At 48.2% G+C, this 19487-nt stretch overlaps 1 protein-coding gene across 2 annotated transcripts in view; it reads left to right on the top strand.

Annotated features, from left to right (window-relative positions):
* OSBPL10 (oxysterol binding protein like 10) overlaps nt 1–19487 on the top strand; it is a 164840-nt gene that overhangs the window by 55705 nt on the left and 89648 nt on the right. For both annotated transcript variants that reach the window (XM_040963936.1, XM_040963927.1), the window contains exons 2-3: nt 6164–6339; nt 10863–10942. In XM_040963936.1, the coding sequence (XP_040819870.1) occupies nt 6164–6339; nt 10863–10942 (256 nt within the window). The remainder of the gene's footprint in view (nt 1–6163; nt 6340–10862; nt 10943–19487) is intronic.

Below are 19487 nucleotides of genomic sequence, written 5' to 3'. Positions count from 1 at the left end.
CATGACCCAGTGCCTGTATGGTGTGATGGTGGGTGGTGTTCCAGGAGGCAGCTTCACTCACTAAGCCACAGTGCTGTTCCCATCATCTTCATTAAAAAAAAAAGCCAACTCATTTTCTTTCATTAGGGCTTATTACTTGCAATGTCTAAATTTTTTTTCCCCCCCAAGATTTATCTTTATTGCAAAGTCAGAGAAGAGGAGAAGACAGAGGAAGAATTTCCGTCCAGTGACTCCTCAAATGGCTGCAATGGCTGGAGCTGAGCTGATTCAAAGAAAGTAGCTCCGGGGCCCCTTCCAGGTCTCCCATACAGGTGTAGGGTCCCACGGCTTTGGGCTGTCCTCGACTGTTTTTCCAGGCCACAAACAGGGAGTTGGAAGGGAAGTGGGGCTGCTTGGGTTAGAACAGGTGCCCATATGGGATCCCGGGCGCGTACAAGGTGAGGGCTTTAGCTGCTGAGCTACTGTGCTGGGCCCAAGATCTAAAATTTCAAAGGTGAAAAATTTGTGATTCTGTAAATCCATATGTTATGTCTTCTGCATATCTGTCAGATTCTAGGTGATAGGATTCTGAAATTACCAGTGTGATTATAATTGTTTGAGAGGCAGAGAGAGATGAGGGAGGGGAGAGAGCAGAGTGGGCTCCCATCCACTGGTTCATTCCCTAAGATACCTGCAGTGGTCCTGAACCTGAGCCCAGAGGCAGGACCTCCGTGCAGGTTTGCCATGCAGGCGCCAGGAGCCCCCTGACACGGGCCCTCCCTGCTCCTTTGCAGGGTCTGAATGTGCTGCTTGGAAGCTGGGGTGAGGCACTTATAAGCTAAATGCTCACTGTGCATCCTTTTCTCTCTGCATTCCTGTCTGATTTGGCTTCGTGTTGCGGTGTACAGTGTCACATCTGTCAGCACACAGCATCTGGATGGGTTAGAATCCTGGGTTAGCTGTTGGATCATAGTCGTTAGATCTTGCTCAAGTTAGCGTTTGAAGGTTTTCACCCGGCAAAGGCAATCCTGTCTGCCTTCGAGTACTGCTGCAAGGGACACACGTATGTATTCTGTGCACAGCGCATAGCACACAGAAAATGCTTGATAGCTCATGATTTAAAGATTGATTTTTCTTGAATGAATTAGGGGGTGGGGAACTTCAATCTGGTTCACTCCTCAAAATGAGTGCAGAGGCCAGAGCTGGGCCTGTCTGAAGCCAGGAGCTTCTTTCAGGTCTCCCACCTGGGTGCAGGGGCCTGAGGACTTGAGCCATCACCTGTTGCTTTCCCCAGCAGTTAGTAGGAAGCTAGATTGGAAGTGGAGCAGCCAGGACACACACTACTGGCCAGATGTCACCCACAGGCTCTTGGGGTCGTGTCTGCAGAGGATTCAGTTAGTGTCTTCACAGAACGGACATGGTACAGAGAGAACCTAGCAGATGCATTTCTCTGGACTGTCTGAGGTTGTGGGCTTCTTGCGTTAACACACCCAGCTATTCAGTAATGGTCGTGTTCTTCTAAAGCCTTGCGTAGTACATGTATTTGTCCTGTATGCTGATAAGCCTGAGGGCCCTGTGGCAATCTAGTCCCTTCTGGAAAGTGGTGGTGGCAGCAGTTTTGGGGCTCTCGGGTTACCCATGAGCGGCCGGCAGCTGGAAGATGTAAAGAAGGCCCCTGCAATTTCCAGCCATTGCCATGAGTTCCGAGAGTAAAGACGATTGTAGACTGTAAAGCTTGGGCGGGTCTGTGTTTGCCTGGCAGTGCTGTGCTTTGGCACCTAGCATGGGGTTTTGTTTCAGCAAGTACGGTTATCGGGAGAGAAATTCTGGAAGGTGTGTGTCCTTCTGTCGTAAGCCAGAAACTAAGTTTTGGATGTAACTGTTCCAGGGTGACCAGGTTCCTTTAGCGGTGGTGCTGCTCCTCCTTTTTCCCCTCTGTCCTCCAGGTTGGTATATTTGGGGGTGCTATCATGTGCTCTTTCAGCACACCATCTGGGCAGTATGGGCCCACGTGGGGATGGGTAGATGCCTTCTCTTACATGAGCCTGGCAGCTGCATGGCGGGAATCTTTTTGGGAGAACATTCATCTGTTGCTCTCTGGGCACAATGTGTGGTGCATCAGGTTACTGATTGGGATGCCTGCATCCGGTCGCTGACCGCCTGGTTGGAGTGGCATTGCTGTGCTGCTGCCCTCTGCCTGCCCCAGCCTGCCTCTGGGTGGTGGGTGGTAGCAATGGTTTTTTTTTTCCTTCCCCATCATGTTTTGTAACCTGAAGTGGAATTGTCCTGAGACTGTCAGGGAGATGGGGTTGGGTAATGGAGTTCATCCTATGCAGGCATGATCTTTCCAAAATGCGAGACTAGAACAGCACTGTGGAAGGGCGGATGGGAGTGTGGCTGTGGGTGTGAGGGAGAGTGTGTGGGACGTGAATGTGCTTGGTGTGTGCACTGTGGGAGAGTGTGTGCCAGTGTGAGTCCATGTGTTTGTGTATAATTGTGGTTATGCAGGTGTGGGGTATCATTGAGTGTGGATGTACAAGTGTGCTCACTGAGTGTGTCTGGGAGGTATCGTGGACACACGTGAGTGTGGTGCAGGTGTAATTGTGCAGCTGTGAATGTGATTGTGTGTGTGTGTACATCTCAAAACGCTGGCCTGATGTTTAAATAAGATGATTTTCTTCATGGGCTTGATTTCTCCTTTCATTCTTTGTTCTTTCTCCCCTAACACATTAAAAAAATTTTTTTTAAGCATAGTAGGGCAAATATATTCTCCTTGTGTAATTGGGTTCACCCACAAAGCAGTGAAGTTGTGCGCTGCAGCGCCAAGACGCTAAGAAGAAAACCAGAAGTTAGGTTGGCTTAATTCATTTCCCTGTAAGGGAAGATTCTTTAGAATGTTTCAGGATTCTGTTTCACGTGGTTGCATAATTCCTCATCCAGAAATACACTTAACTTCTCTCATTCAGAGTGAAAATTTGCCATTTCCTGACAGAACCAGGACCCTGCCTGAAGCCAAAGTTGATTTCTTTTCCCCGACGGGACGTGGCCAGCAGGAATTGCTCTTGTTAGTGTCCAATGGAGAGCTCTCCTGCTGGGTTAGTCGGCTGATGGGACTTCCAAAGGCCTAGCCGAGAGAATGCATCACTTTTGATTACGTAGTTAATCAGGGTGGGAAGGACCCAGGGCTAGGGAAAAGTGGGTGTGGTCATTGTTTCCAAACTTTCTACTTCTTTCCATTTCTGGGGGAGAGGGGAGATGAGGGGAAAGGCCGTACCCAGCCTCCCAGCCACCCCAGTACCTGGGATGGGGAACAGCCACCTGATACCAACCCAGGATCCCGATGTGCACATGCTCCGAGGGTTCTGCGCAGGTAGATGCGATAGTTCTGAAATGCTGTTCTCGGCGATCTGTGGGTGAGGAGACCTTTCCGATGTCCATTGGCTGACAGTCTACCTTAGTATCTCTGTTTGAGATATTTGCTGTCATAGCTTGGCTCAGGCAGTTGTCTAATTTGTTCTTCATTGTCTGGGATGGCCCCGCATGTCCTCTGTAGGCCCCACTGGGCTACCATATCCTCTGTGTGCACCAAGGTCTGCCATCCACCATCCTCTTTACACCAAAGCCTGGAGCCTCTTCTGAGTCTCTGACACATGGGTGCAGGTTCCCAATGCTTTGGGACGTCCTGACTGCTTTCCCGGGTCACAAGCAGGGAGCTGGATGGGAAGCTGGGCCATTGGGGTTAGAACTGGGAGCCATATGGGATTCTGGTGCATGCAAGGCAAGGACTTGAGCCGCTAGGCTACTGCACCAGGCCCTAGACCTGCGTTTGTTAAACCTTGCTTATGTCAGCAATGCCTGCAAGCTTGTTCAAAGGCAGCTTCCCAGACTCCTCCTGTCCCAGATTCTGAGGAAGTAGGTTTTGGGTGAGGTCCACGAGTTTACAGTTCCAACAAGCACCCACGGGACATTGATACTGCTCAGCAAGGGGTCTCCGTTTGAATAGCCTCGGTTTCTGACACCTTTGTCTAGATTTGTGCATGATAATCGTGAGAACCAGTAGTTCTTTCTGACAGTGTCTGGTGAGGTAGGAGTGAAACGGGTAGGTAGCCTTAGCCAGACGTGGAACAGTAGTCGGAAGATTCCTGAAAGTGTCTGAGTTGGAGTGTGGGGGCGGGGTGGGAGCTGAGACTGGGGCAGGTGTGAGCTAATGAACGGACTGCACCTGGCTCTGTGGGAGGGGGAAATAGGAAACTGCCTGGTTTTGTTGGCACTGTCGCTTTATCAACTGGAAGCAGGAAGGTGTGGAACTCCATGAGGGTCCTGGGGAGATGACAGAGGTGACAAGGGTGGACTTGTATGGGAATCAGAGGAGAGCTTGTGATCGCTCGAGTTGACCAGACCTGGAGCTTGGGCACAGATCAGCTTGGGGCAGATGTAAAGTGGGTGTAAGGGCCACCTTGTTAGGTTGCCACGAGGGTGCGTTAGGTCAAGCTTGGTCAACACTGCTGGTTGGTGCTACACGGTTTAAAGAAATGGCCTAATCCATCCATTTGTTGAGAGGTTGGCTCCAGCCTCATACTGTTAGGCCCTAATAACTCAGTTGCCGTTTGAAAAACTGTATTAATTGAAAGACAACTGTTAGCCGCGATTATTTGGGACTATTTATTTTCACCTTTAGAGCTTTTATCTGTTGACTTACTCCCTAAAGGCACCTGAAAGAGCCAGATGAGGCTAGGAGCCAGAAACTCTGAGTCTGCGCTGTGGATGGCAGGAACCCAGGAACTTGAGCCATCTGTTAACTCCAACTCAATGTGTAGGCTGGAAACTGGAGCAGAAGTAGAATGACCAAGACTTGAGCCAGGCATCCCAAGCAGTAACTGTTGCACCAAATGCCCACCCCTCACACTGAGTTGTTAATGGGGTCTTATCTGTGGGCATGGCAGTGTTATGAACGTGGGGGTCCTATTGCCAGTGTTGCTTGCTCTCTGTGGCCCAGGAATGGCTGAAAACCTTTGCAGAAGCGTGGTGTCATGGAAAGGAATGTGGTGCTGATACAAACCTGAGCCCTGCTGTGGTCAGTTGTGTGGATGCTCTGGCCTGTTGGGGGTATTGCTGAGTCCCCTGGAAGGTGCCCTATATTTGGTCCTCTGAGTTCATTATATGGCTCAGGTGTCTTGGAATGTGTTTGGGAACTCTGGGATCCAGCAGGATTTCTCTTCATTCCTTTAACAAATGTGTGCTGAGTAGCAATGTAGCCTAGGGCTGTGTGCTGGTGGGCGCTGGGGAAAGCCTTGGTCCACTCCCGCAGGTGTCGATTCTAGAGGGAAACGAGATCTTGACTTGGGTGATGGCCCGGATGGAGACTTCCAGCGGTGGGCAGGAGGCGTTAACACGGCCAAAAGAGTCGGGAACTGTAGCTGGAGTGGGCGGTGGTGGGGGTTGAAGGGAAGACGGTTGCGGGCAAGTGCTTCTCAGGCCAGCTGTGCTGAAGGATAGTAGCCGAGATGACCAGAGTCTGATGGGAGACCCAAGGGGTGAAGTTTATTGTGGGAGTTCAACTCCGGTTGGAAGCTCCGGCACAGCCTGCCAGTTCGATTATGGGTTTTATAATTGGCTGACTGGAGGGGTGTACGCCTTGAATGAGGTATAAGCAAGGCCGTTATTCATGGTTTTCAGTCGATGTGAACATCCAAGAACGTCTAGCTGCAGTTACTGACTTGACATTGGTTCTGGCATGGCATCCCAGCCCCCACACTTCTCAACCCCATCGATGTTGTTCTGTAAACAGGGAAGGTCCTGGGATGGGCAATACCAAGGTGAGTGCACTTGGGGTGCTTGTGCATTCTAGGACCCCCCCCAGAGGCCTGCGGAGCGTGTCAGAGGCTGCTAGCCTGCCCCATTGAACCTTGCGAGCTTCAATGTGGTGTCAGTGGGAGACATCAGGCAAAACCCTGATGGGCCTGGCCCTTGGCCCTTGGCTGCATCAACTCCATCCTGCTTCGGTGCCATGTTTTCTTCCTGCCCGGGCCGACGTCTGTGGGGCCTCCGGGAGGCACCTGTGACTCCCAGCGGGAATGGGTCAGGAGCCTTGGCATGGGCTGCATGCTGCTGTGCTCCTCTGCTTTGCAATGTGGCATAGGCTGGGGGGCAGAAAGGTGATGTGTTCCTGCTTTTTTCCCTGCAGGTACTTTGTCCTGGACTTTGAGGCTGGCCTCCTGCAATATTTTGTGAATGAGCAAAGCAAGCACCAGAAGCCTCGGGGTGTCCTGTCCCTGTGTGGAGCCATCGTCTCCCTGAGCGATGAAGCCCCCCACATGCTGGTCGTGTACTCCGCCAGCGGAGAGATGTATAAACTAAGAGGTACGTTCTGGCCACGCTGCATGGGCTTCCCTGATGGTCGCGCTGAGGTGGCTGTGTTGCCTTCGCAGTCTGTTTTAATGAGTCCGTGTTAACAGCAGGCTGTGTTTGGCGGTGACACCGATGTGTCTGCTGGTGAGACGCGTCCCCTCTTAACCCCGGAGTTGAGGCATCAGTGCTGACACAGGGAAATGGGAAAAGCCCACTTGCTAGCGTTAGCTCTTGTCTCTGGTCAGTAGGCTGCCCAGCGTGCCCATAGCCTGGGTCTGATTTTAATAGTATCAGTTGGCGAGCCTGCCAGGAGTGAAGTGAAATTACCCTGTCATCCTAGGTTTTTGAGATGAGCGTTTTTATGGTAAACCAGAGTCAGAGGCAAGGAGGAAAAAAGTTAGGTGAGCTGCCCACGAATCTGGGGGAGAGCCTTGCCCACTAGGAAAAGATGAAAGATCAAAACCATCTTTTTAAAGATCAAAGCTGCTTGCGGGTATTTACCAGCATATCGATATTAAATTAACCTTGTTGCTTTAACACAGGGGAGCAGATTCTAGCTTTTGTCAGTAAACCTTTGATACTGAACCTCAGTTTCTAGCAACTCATATTAATAATTCCCACCTAATCTGAGCCAACATAATATCACACAAAATTCAGCTTTTATGAACCTCTATTTACTTCATATTCCTTCAGCTATTTGTCCTGGATTTTTCTTCCTTTCCTTTGGAACAGCGGTATTTTACTTTAGGACAAATGTGACGGCTTTTCCCTGATATTAGCAATCTTCATGCAAAATTCAAGATCAGTAGATACATAGGTAAACAAATACACATTCACCTAAAGGAACCGCATCACTGAGGTTAGCATACTGCGATGTGTAGTTATCGTCGCCGTATGCATCTCTACTCCTGAATAAAAGATGAAACCCAAATGAAACTCTTCAATGTATCTTGACAAATTAAACATGGCCGAATTAAAAAATTCCCATAAGTCACATGAAATAAAAAAATTTGGGTTAATTTGGTAGTTTAATTTGTATGTGTGCTCATTTATCTGTGAGTCAATTTTACCAAGTAGACATGATGTCCAACGTGCACACGAGTAATGTTATGGAGACAGAAAAATAGGAACAGTTCTTATTATGGCTTGTTCTTCAAATTGCCATTGATCAATTAGATGTTTTGGGAGTTCTTATTAACTTTAATTTTTACTAAAAGAACCCAATAAGCAGTTTTAACTAGCCGTACATCAACATCTCAGATGGAGCCTGCAGGGGCAAAATAGAATTTGAGCGCTCAGTTTGCAAAATAACTCTTTATCCCAGTGAAGGAGTTGGGCATTTTTACATGTCAAGAAAATTATGTCTTGTTCTTGGATCCTCCCGCTGACACTCTGATCATTGGAGAAATGCTTTTGTTGCATCAAACTCTGGCTACACTCATTCCCCTACTGTCAGCTGTGCTGGGGATGTCACAGGAATTGGCTTCCAGCATCCGTGAGTGTCCTGGGCTGCTCATGCTTTAGCACAGACGTATGGGATAATGACTTTAGATTGAATGGAGATGGAGTCGCCTGTTTTTTACCAAAAGAGTAAGAAATCCTCACCAGCACATGGTTCTTGCTTGGCTTTAGCATCTGATTTCCCAGCTCCAGCTCAGCAGTAAGTGGCTTAACCAGCAGGAAGCCCCACAAGCAGGACAGAGTCCATACTACTTCTTCCCCTCTGCCCTGTCCTAGTTTCAGAGCCCACCTTACCCAAGCTCTGAGCTCATTGTCTTCCCCAAGTGTCACCGCCGTGCAGGACAGCTGATGGGACCTGATGCAAGGCAATGGCTTTATGCAGGAGGCTCACAGTCCCAAGGCCTGACTCACAGCAACGAGATGCAAGGCTGGGGTGGGCATTAGGAACTGCTCGTTCTGATTCATGGACGAGAGAGAGGGAGGAAAGGTGACTGCAGGGGAGGCCAGGCCTGAGGACTGCTAGTGAAGCTTTTGAAGCCTAGCTCAGATAAATAAATCTTGGTGGGGAGGGAAAGGGGAATTGTTTTTTAAAAGTCTGACTTTGCCCTTCTATGCCAGAGTCCATGTGACTGACCTTTTAGGTCACAATAGACATAACTGAGCTAGGCTTCAAAAGCACCATCCTGGCTTCAGATTGGCTCAGCTCCAGCCATTTTGTTCATCTGGGGAGTGAACCAGTAGCTGGAAGATAATTTTTCCTCTCTGTCAATTTGCCTTCCCAATAAAAATAAACTTAAAGGCAGATGACTCCCAGCACTGGCCTTCCGAGCATGCCCATTATACAGGAATCCCACCTTCACATGCCACGGTATAATTTGTGTCTGCTACGTCATTCTGAAAATAACAAAATGCAACCAACAGAAACCCAGATACCCAAATGTGAGAACTCAGGATTTTCTCAAGCCCCGAGGAAGAGTGGTGGCAGTAATTCTGTCTTCTCTAGCATTTTTCTTTGTGTAAGCCCTGAGGACCAAGCATAGCCCCTTGGGACGCCCCCCCTTGCTGCCCCTCTGTCAAGCCAGGTGGAGGGTTTCAGGTCCCCATAGCCCAGTCCAGTTTTTACTTTTCTGTTAAGCTTCAGTACTCAGGAGATAGAATAAGCTACTATTTCTTTATTATCTATAAACAAATCATATTTCAGAACCTCTACGCCAACCCGAAAGCCTGGGAAATAAAAATGCCTCTCATTGAAACTGTTCTGGTTGTTGGGGGATGTGCTAGGATTCCTGTTCTCTTTGGAGATTCTTGCAGTGTGTGTGTGTGTTCCAGCTGGTGAGATTTATATGGTTCTTGGCTTCCCCTTGCTGTTTATTGCTTAATAAATTGTCAGAGCAGGAACAGTAGCAGGTGGACAACTTAATAGCACTTCCTGCCCCCGCCCCTCCTGCCTGTGCCTTATCAAATGACATCTCTCTACCCCACCCCTGTGCAAAAGAAAAATGCGGCAACACTTGAAGCATCTTATTTGGCTGTTGCATTGTTAATTGGTCTGTTCTACTTCAGGCTTTTTTTTTTTTTTTTTTTTAAAAACTAAATGGAGGTGCGAAACATTCTATCTGCTGGTTCACTTCTGAAATGACCGCAACAGCCAGAGTTGAGCTGATCCAAAGCTGGAGGTTACGAGCTTCTTTCTTGTCTCACGTGGGTATAGGCGTCCAAGAACTTGGGCTGTTCTCTGCTGTTTTTCCAAATCATGAACAGATGGATTGAAAGTGGAGCAACTGGGACACGACCCGGCATCCTTATGGAATGCTGAGGCCTAACCTGCTGCTGGTCCCAAATGGTTTTATTATTTTTTTCCCCCCCTTTTAAGGATATTTTTAAGAGCCAATGTAAAGTTTTACTTGCATGAAATAACTACCAGTGCTTAATTGAGTAAAACTTATCAGCTATATAAAAGGCAGAAGTTCTGCATGCTTGGGTCTTGCCGTTGACTCATTGGTAGGGAGCTGGCTGTTTTTTTTCCTCCCAATTTTGCACTGTATCTCCATGAAGCAGAGTTGGCTGGTGACGTCATGAGATGCCCAGCTTTTGGGGATGTTTCCAAGGCTAAGCCTGTGGGTATCATTGCGAGTGCTGGGTCATTCCCTAAGTATCCCAAGGGGAAACAGTTCCTTGCCTTCGGAAGTGAGTTTCACCAGTTCCTAGGCGGTTTATCCTGTCTGTGCAGCAGGCCTCCTGTCAGACAGCCCATGCGGGATTCGGAAGGGCCCTCTCTGTGCGTGAAAGGATATTGGGCCGAAGAATCTCACTTTTCACTTCAGAGAGTTCTGCACCTGCAAGGTCAAGGGGCAGTTGCTTTGATCACAAGGAAATGAAGCTTAGTGATCAGGGCTAAGATGGAGGCAGAACCTGCCTGGTTGACACCAATGCAATTAATACTGTGTCGATGCAGTTAGGCAGGCCAATCAGTGATTTGGAATCTACTAGAAACTATTCTACGCCTGTGATATTTCAGCCATTCTTTCTGCATCATCGGAGTGATGGGATGCTCATAGAAGTGCTGTGACAATACTTTCCTGCCTTTTGGGGAGCAATTTGAACATCTCTTGGGCAGCCTTTGGTGTCTTGCTCTGTCCCTGTCACTAACCGAACCCTGGGGAACACATATTAAAGCAGTAATTCAACTGAATGCTGGTTTTACACCTGCTAGTGAATGCAGAGCCCAGCTCCGGCAGATAACCAGCAGCCCTGAGAGACTGTGCTGTTACTCCTATCGGCCCCGGATGGCCCTCTGAGGCCGTCTCGGCTGCCTTTATAAAGGCCTAGAAATGGCGCTTTCAGAGGGGGAAATGTGCTTGGAACAGATGTTTTAGGGCACATGCTTCCTGTGGTCCAAACGGGAATTTTCTGCAGAGATCTGCTGTCCTCAGCTTCTCGCCCGAGAACATGGGGATCCTCCTTCGCCTTTTCCTGCCTGCTCCCTGGGCCTCCCACTCCCTTCGGTGGGCGTAGAAAGGAGAGCTGGATGCGTTTTGAAACAATCTCTGCCAACATTTCTTTCTCCGTTTCAGCTGCCGATGCAAAAGAGAGACAGTTTTGGGTGACTCAGCTCCGAGCTTGTGCCAAATACCACATGGAAACAAACACGAAGGTGAGTAAATGCGGCAGAGGACAGAGGGCTGGGGGTCGTGGGGTGGCTGCCCTTCAGCCCAATATGGCTCTCTCAGGGCAGGGTTGGGGAGATGGTTTCCAGGTTATTTTCTGCCTTCTCTGCTGCAAATATAATTCAGACTTCGAGCCAGGAGGAGGAGGGTGGGATTTTTTTTTTTTTTTTTGGAGAGACACACAGACGCCCTGCAAATGGATTCTGGAAGGCGTCTTTGCTCTCTGTGGTCAATCGAGGCCAGTGTTGATATGGCTTACTGTTGGCTCGAGGGGTCAGGTTTCTGGTGGGTGAAGATGGGTAGTTCCTGAACAAGTTCCAGACCTAGAGTGGATCAGATCTCCTGCCAGGAACTTCTGCCATTTAAGCCTGTAGGAAACTTCTCTGGGTACTTTGACATCTGGCTGTGGCTTAGTGGCCTGCTGTGAGATTTTGTGTTCGATGTATAGGAAATAGGGTAGGTGGGTATTGTTGGGGATGTCCAAACTGAAGTTCATTCGCAATACAGGTCGTGTGTGTGCGTGTGCGTGTGCGTGTGCGTGTGCGTGTGCGTGTGCGTGTGCGTGTGCGTGTGCGTGTGCGTGTGCGTGTGCGCGCGCGCGTTTGTGCCTGAGACCTCAGGAAGTGCTTGAGCAGAAAGCTGGAGTGAAAGTGGAGCTGGGACTTGAGCCCACACACACTGCAATCGGATACACACATCCCAAGTGACATCAGAGCTGCCTCACCAAACTACTGCCTTGACAGTTTTTTTTTAAAGAGATACCCCTTAAAATGATCTAAGATAAATGAAATCTGTTCTTATGTTAATAAACCTTTCTAAAGAGAGACCTGCTCCCTTTTCCTCGACCGTCCTGTGATGGTTACATTCCCATGTTGTGTCCCAAGCTGAATCTTCTGGAACTGAAACTAGGAACTTAATTCAGAAGCGTTTTCGCCCTCTGGCCATCTGAGTTTTCCAGTAGGAATTGTATGTTTCATTTGGATTTTATATAAGCTAGGCAAGGCGGTTGATTTTCTTCCTTTTCTACTTTTCAGAACATTAAAGAATTCTTTACCTATTAAATGAACATTGGGGGTTTCCTTTTGGTTGTATAAAATATGTAAAAATATGTAGATCTGTCTTTCTGTCCCTCTAGGGGTACATATATAGCATGAAGCTAAACCCGTGGAATTTCTAGATCGTGGAGTGTGTGGACCTTTTCATAAACACCTCTAAGTTCTCTTCTTTAAAAAAAGTAATCCGTTATCTATACTCTTACCCGTTGTGTCTGCAAAGGTAACTTTTCTCATTAACTGCAGATATTGTTAACATTCAGTTTTTCATGTTTTCAAGGATCAAAATGGATACTCTATCATTGTCATTCCTGATATGTTGGGGCTGAGTATATGTTCAAATGTTTTTGCTCACTTCCATATTTTCATGTAACCTGTTTTTTCTTTCTTTTTTTTTTTTTTTTTTTTGGTTTTGATCTGTATGAGAGCAGTTTTATTTTTCCTGTCTTTGGCTATATATATTCCCTTTAGTAACAAGGGATTTGCATTTTGAGTTTGAATAGATTTTTTTAATGAGATGGAATATTTATAGACAATTTTAAAAGCATCTTCAGTTTTCGTTTTGTATTGTGTTTAGAAAGTACTTCTTGGGTCCAAAGTTAGAAAGACCATTTTTTGTTTTCCTGAGTGTATGACTTCATTATGTATAAATCATTGGCTCTTCTGGAGTTTTGAGGGGAGTAGGAATTGAAGTAGGGAACCAAGTTTAAGTGTCCCGATAAATCGGTGCGGAAGGAAAGGCCTGGTGATCCTTAAAATGACATTTATGAAGATGGGAATAATCCCGAGGTTCTTGGAGCGTTTTCTCTCCTGGTATAGTCTCTGGTTAGTTTCAGAAATACGAACCATATCTTATCCACAAAATACAGTGTAGGAGTCTCGGCTTAAGAACTGGAGGAGGGCGTGCTTCTACCACTCACTCGTGTCTAATTTAGCCAGCATGATCAACTTGAGGGATCATAATTTTTATATTATAAACAGGCCTTATTATTCAACCAAAGCCTATAAATACTAAGGCTTAAGCAGGCAGGAGTTAGTCATGGAAATGAAGCTGTACTCAAAATGAACTTGATGTGCAGCTAACCGTAGTGTTGTTGCCTAGTTTGTGTTATTAGAAATATTCCCCAAGCCCTCTCTTTGCTCTTCTTCCTTCCTCTCTGCAGGTGAGGCCCCAGGTGAAGTGATGCTTTCACACCTGCTTTAGTGAGAACTAGGCTATGTACCGGGCCCCCGAGCAGTAATTTTTTAAGGTTTTATTTATTTGAAAGAGTTAGAATGAGACACACACACACGATTTCTATCCTCAGACTTACTCCCAAATGGCTGCTATCTAGTAGGGGTGAGCCAGGCTAGAGCCAGGCTAAAGCCAGGGGCTTTTTCTAGGTCTCCCATGGGGGTGCAGGGCACCAAGTTCTTGGGCCATCTTTTGCTGCTTTTTCAGACCATAATGAAGTGGAGCAGCTGGGATTCATACTATGGTACTGCCAGTGTCTGCTTTCTCGCCACATCACGACACCAGCCCTGAGAGCAGTAAGTTCTGAAGCCCAGTTTAGACACCGCGTGCTCACCATTTTGCTGTCTTTGTGGCGGATTCCCTCGCGACAGTGCTGTGTGCGCACAGGTTAGCGATGGCCTCTGCACCTGAGAGTCGCTGGCTTCGTGACTTGGTCTACAGCAGATGAAGGTGTGATGGATGGTGACTGACACATCCAGATAGGGTGGGCCGCACTGGATGGAACGCCATGCCACAGCGCCTCTGTGAGGCCCTTCTATGCTCCATCTCCACCTTGACTTCCTCTTCCTGGAGCGTAGCTGCTAGCAGGTCAACTGTGGGAGGCCTTTTGCGCTCCATAATGAAGGTGGAAGAAAAAAAAAATTACCCATGCTTGATCTAAAGCTTGCAAAGAATGGATAAAACTCATCATTGATGTTCGACGCCCTCCCCACCACCAACATAGTTTGATGTCATTTGAATGGGTGTCAGTCCAGATGCTTTTTCTGTGGAAGGAAGCACAGATCACATGACTCTGTGGTGCATCCTTCCCACATTTCCTTGTGTGCATCTGTAAGCACGGAAATCGCCCGCGTTTGTGTTCATGATGGACTAGTTGTTCAGATTCAGTCTATGTGCCTCATTCCCATTTGAGTGCTTTTTGTTTCTGCTTTACTTTATATTGAATGTAGAGGCAGGAAAGAGAAGCAGAAAGAGAACCTTTTCCCATTTGACTTGCTCCTCCAATGCCCACGATGGCTGGAGCTGGGAGTTCGGTCTGGGTCCTCATCGCTGGAGCCATCACCTGCTGGTCCCAAGGTCTGCATTAGCAGGAAGCTGGAATAGGGAGTGGAGCCAGAACTTGAACTTGGACCTGCCAACATCTTAGTCTTGATTGGACCCAGGTGGGAAGAACAAGCCATGCTGATGTCATTTTATCTACTGAACAGGGAGAGGAGCATTTTCCGGCATATATGGATACGTTGAGGAAGGAGAGGCAGATATTTTGGGGTGTTTGACAGAGAGCACAGTCCTTATGGTGTTTAGCTTTATAGGACTGCACCCATGTCTACACCTTGACCTTCACTCTGTTGGACCCTAATGATCTGATTTCCTGCCTCTACAACTTGACCCTGTGTTCCTGGGAAACAGATGGCCACATGCAGGAGGGCAGTAGGTCCCTGGAAATCTCCTGTTTAGCAAGCTGGGGGAGATGCTGTGTGTATGAAATTATATATGGTTAGTTATTGGACTTGGGTAATTTGAAATTAAAATGCAAATTTTAGGATAAAGTCTTATGCAGATTTGGTCGTGGAGGACTGTGATTGTCTAATACACAATTTAAAATTCATTGGGAGTCTTGGGAAGAAGTCTTGAAGGCAGCTGAGATTTGGGGAGTGCATGTATGAATATTCATCCTGCAAGTTGCCAGATCCCCAAATCTTTTTTTCCATCCCTCTAGAATGCTAGGTGAATATTAATTTACACGAAGCTTTGTGGTCCTAGACTTGTGCCCTATAAGTAGGTGGGCTGTTTTTTTCTCCTATGTTTGGTGGGGACAGCTGCCACTGGAAGTTATACAATCAGTCCCCAGCTCACCTGCCCTGCTTTGGATCCGATTTCTGGGACCTCTTTGAGTCAAGTAACCCCACTAGACCACGATGGTGCCCTGAGCAGTAGAGAAGGGGGAGGCTGCATTGTGATAGCTGCCTGTGATTGCCGATGGTGGCTGGGGCTGGCTGCACGTCCGTCTGACGGTGTCCCCTGTCCCCAGAGCCCTGTTCCTCTTTGCTTGGCTGAATGCCTGGGACTGAGCAGGCTATGGGATCTGGTAACTGAGCTGCTGGGTGCGGATGCTTCTGTCTGGAATCTTGAGCTGCGGAGGCATAGGGGATGTGTAGGCTGCTGCTGGGAAATCTTGACAGCTGTGTCGCTGGGGAGTTAGGCCTGGGAAGTTCTATGTGGCTGTACGTTCAATCCACGCAAAATGTCAGGAGATTGGAAGCTACGGTGGAATAGGTTTCTGCTGGCGAAAGAACTCAGCTTGCCTGACTTTGTGTTGTAAGTGGGCATGGGTGGGCTTTGGAGTGGCACTGTGGTGCCGCATGTAGGAGGCAGTGCCATAGAAAGTGCCTGCCTGCTGGGACTAACCCAGCAGGAGCATCTGTAGACGCAGAAGGCATGAGGCGTTCAAGGACTGACAGGCGTCCTCCTTTGCCATCTCCTGGTCCTGCAGCTCACACACAAACACAGCTCCCAGGCCTTGTGTGTGGTCCAGATTCCGTAACCCTCTTCCAAATTACCTGGGACCCTGGAGTGGTTTTGGTATTGGATTTTTGGGCATGTTTGAGATATTTGCACATGGGTGTTTAGATCTCTTGGGGATGGGACTGAGTGCTGAGCAGAACTCACTTCGGTTTCCTGTATGCCTCACACACAGAGCCGGAAAGTAAGCGTGGATGGTGCGTTTAGTACTCCTGGGTTTTCACTGCAGTCCTGTGCGTGAAGTCAGCTTTGGAATTTTCTGCTTTGTGGTATCACACTGACGCACACAATTTGGGGTTTAGGAACGTCCGGGATTTTAGATGTTGAGGTTACGGTTGTACTACCTGTCATGAAGAAATCCTGGTGGATTTGTGGGCTTTGTGAACAAGGCTTGTCTAGACAGAGGCCCCCAGTGGCAGTCCCCTGCATTATATCCTTCTCTTCTGGACGTAGCAAATCTGGGGCGTCGCCGTGAAAGCAGCTCGGGAGGAATGGGAGGCATACAAGGTGGGTTACCCACCTGGGCCACTGTAGTACTACACAGTGAGATTAGCCCCCCCTCCCTCTCACTCTGCAACCTGGGAGGAACTCCTGTCGTATCTGTCACTGTGATGTTCTTTTCGGGCCCCTTGACAGTTGACCTGACGCACGGGTGTGTGGTTGCTGCAGGTTAGGGAGCCATGTGGGCTGCCTTGCATCCTGCAGCAGAGTGCCTGGGGCCCCCACGCTGCCTCTTCTACCTTTCTGCTAATGCAAATGCATAGAGGCTGCAGGTGCTGGCCGCCCTGCTTCCCCTTGGTTCGATTCCTGCCGCCCAAGTGGGAAACTTGGATTGAGTTCTGGGCTTCACCCACCCCATTGTTGGATTTTGCAGGAATTCGGGGAGTGAACTGGTGGATGGAAGATCTTTGTGTCTCACGTGATACTAAACACAAAATGAGTCCTGTGACATAGAGCCAAGTAACCAGAACCTGTAATCCCTAACTATTACCAATTTTAGTAAGAGGATGCCTTTTATTGGTAAAGAGCTGTTGACTTCCTGGAGCTGAAAGTCGGGCAGAGGTAACATTGAAGCTAAGTGTTTGTTTTTTTTAAGAGATTTACTTATTTTTATTTGAAAGGCAGATTTTACAGAAAGAGTAAAGACACTCCCAAATGACTGCAACAGCCAGAGCTGAGCTGATCAGGAGCCGGGAGCTTCCTCCTTCCAGAGGCCCAAGGACTTCAGCCATCTCTGTGGCTTTCCTAGGCCATAGGCAGAGAGCTGGATCAGAAGTGGAGTAGCCAGGACTAGAACCAGTGGAGAATGCCAGGGCTCCAGGTGGAAGATTAGTGTGCTGTACCACCATGCTGGCGCCACCAAAATGCATCTTAGTTATTTTAGTGTCTTTAACAACAACAACATTGGGAGCATCTTTTGGGTGAAAAAAATAACAATAAACAAACATCTGGCGGGGGGAGTATTGTGGTGTAGTAGTTGAGCCACTGCTCGGGACTCCTGCGTCTCATGTTGGAGTACCTGGGCCCCAGTCCGCCTCTGCTTCCGACCCAGCTTCCTGCTAACTCAAAGCCCAGGAAGCAGCAGGTGTTGATGGCTTATGGGCCTGAGCTAGTAACATTTGTGTGAGAAGCTTGGATGGAATTCCTGGCTATTGGGGGCATTTGGGGAGTAAGCCAATGGATGGAAGATCTGTGTTTGTCTCTGCCTTTCAAGGAATAATAATAAAAAGATTTAAAAATAGGCATCAGTACTTTTCTGTGTGGTTGGTACTGTGAGAAGTGCTGTTCTTGGATTATCTTGTGTGTCTCAGATTATGCTGTTAGCACATTTTATGGGGAGAGCTGTGCGTCTTGGAGGAAAGCAGTGGTCTATGCCCAATGTCATGTAGCTGGCAAGTGGCTCTCATCTATTTTAAACAAGTAAGATCTAATTCACATTCTATAAAATTTAAGTGTATGATTCAGTGGTTTTTAATATATTTTCAAAGTTTTGCAGCCATCACCAAGATCTCATTTCCGATTATTTTTATCTCTTCTAAAAGAAAGTCCATTGCCATTAGTGGTCACTTCTTACCCACCTTCCTCTAGACGCCCTCCTGCACTCTGGGACACTCTGTCCCCATCAAGCCCGTCGAATGACTAAACCACGTCCCTCTGGGTTTGCTGGTCCTGGACGTTTCCCCTAAATGGAGCAATACAATACTGTGGCCTTTTGTGACCCTTTCCTTTAGCAGTGTGCTCGGGCGTCAGTCTCCTCGTAGCCTGTGGCAGTTCTCCATTCCTCTATTAAACGGAACGATGACCCGTGGAGTCGGCAGGTCGTGTGTTTTTCCACTCACGAGTTGATGCTTTCTCCTTCTGGTTGTTGGGAATAATACCTCCATGCACACTTGTGTGCAAGATTCTGTGTGAGATTTTTAATTCCATGGCGTGTGTACCTAAAGCTGGACTGCGGGGTGATACTGTGTACCTTTTTAAGGAACAGCTGGACTGTTACCCCCAAGCAGCTGCACCCTCTTAGAGTGATTTGTGAGTTCTTGATGTATTCCTTATGCTTTCTCCATCTTTCTAACATCAACCAAATCTCTGGGAGCACGTGGAGCATCAGGTGTGGTGGGTGGGGCAGGCAGCCGGGTCAGAGGACCTGGCCTCCGGTACTGCCCAGGCTACGTACAAGTCACTAAACCAGCTTTGTAATATCCACTGACTTGATAAAGCATGTGATCATTCTTCACTCAGTATGTACTTATGTAGATTAGGCAACACAATGGCATAGATACTATAGAGTCTTTCTAGGATTCAGTGGCACAGAGCATATCATGAGATTTAGATGCATTTTTGGCCCAGCTCTCTGGATCTCACTGAGGGGAGCCAACTCAGTAGTTCAGTGGGGTCCCACCTGCAGGTAGATCATGCGTAAAACGCTAATGTAGGGACTTTTGCCCAAGGTGGTTTGAGAGGCCTCCTACATGTGTGCTGTCCACACATCAGAAAGCTGCTGTACCATGCAGATGCCAGGGTATCTGGTATTGCTCATGCTGGGCAATGGTTGTGCCATGCAGACATCAGGGCGTCTGGCACTGCTCATGCTAGGCAGTGGCTGTGCCATGCAGACATCAGGGCGTCTGGCACTGCTCATGCTAAGCAGTGGCTGTGCCATGCAGACATCAGGGCGTCTGGCGTTGCTTGTGCTGGGCAGGGGCTGTTCCATGCAGACATCAGAGCGTCTGGCATTGTTCATGCTGGGCAGTGGCTATGCCACACAGGGCGTCTGGTGTTGTTCATGTGGCAGGTGGCTGGGACTGTGTCTGATCTCATTTGCTGCTGCGCTGAGGCTGAGTGTTGGTGGCTGTGCTTTGCACACTGCTGGGTTCAGAACCAGGACTAGGATGGAAGATCATGGTGGAGATGGGGATTGCGTCTTGTGCTATGGTGAGAATCCTGTCTGTGAAGTTCTGAGAACCAGGCACTCTGCAGGATCTGATGGTTGGCAAGGAGGGGCTGGTTGAGATGGGCGTTGGGAGATGAGTGTCCACTGAAAATAACCCTATCCCAGCGTACCCAGGGCCAGAAATGTGTGGGTTATGAAATAAGGTATTTCTTGTAGGCAATCAAGTCTCTAATCAGAAGAAAAAAGTATCTTGCCTGTTCAAACAACCTTAGCAGGGAGAATTGTATCAGGTGGAATGTAGTCAGCAGAATAAAGCCTCAGCAGAGGGGCAT

The sequence above is a fragment of the Ochotona curzoniae genome, unplaced genomic scaffold (assembly GCF_017591425.1).
Source record: "Ochotona curzoniae isolate NIBS_2020 unplaced genomic scaffold, NIBS_Ocur_1.0 contig_1302, whole genome shotgun sequence".
NCBI lineage: Eukaryota > Metazoa > Chordata > Mammalia > Lagomorpha > Ochotonidae > Ochotona > Ochotona curzoniae.
The sequence above is the reverse complement of the archived record's forward strand: the minus strand, read 5'-3'. Positions and strand labels throughout refer to the sequence as shown.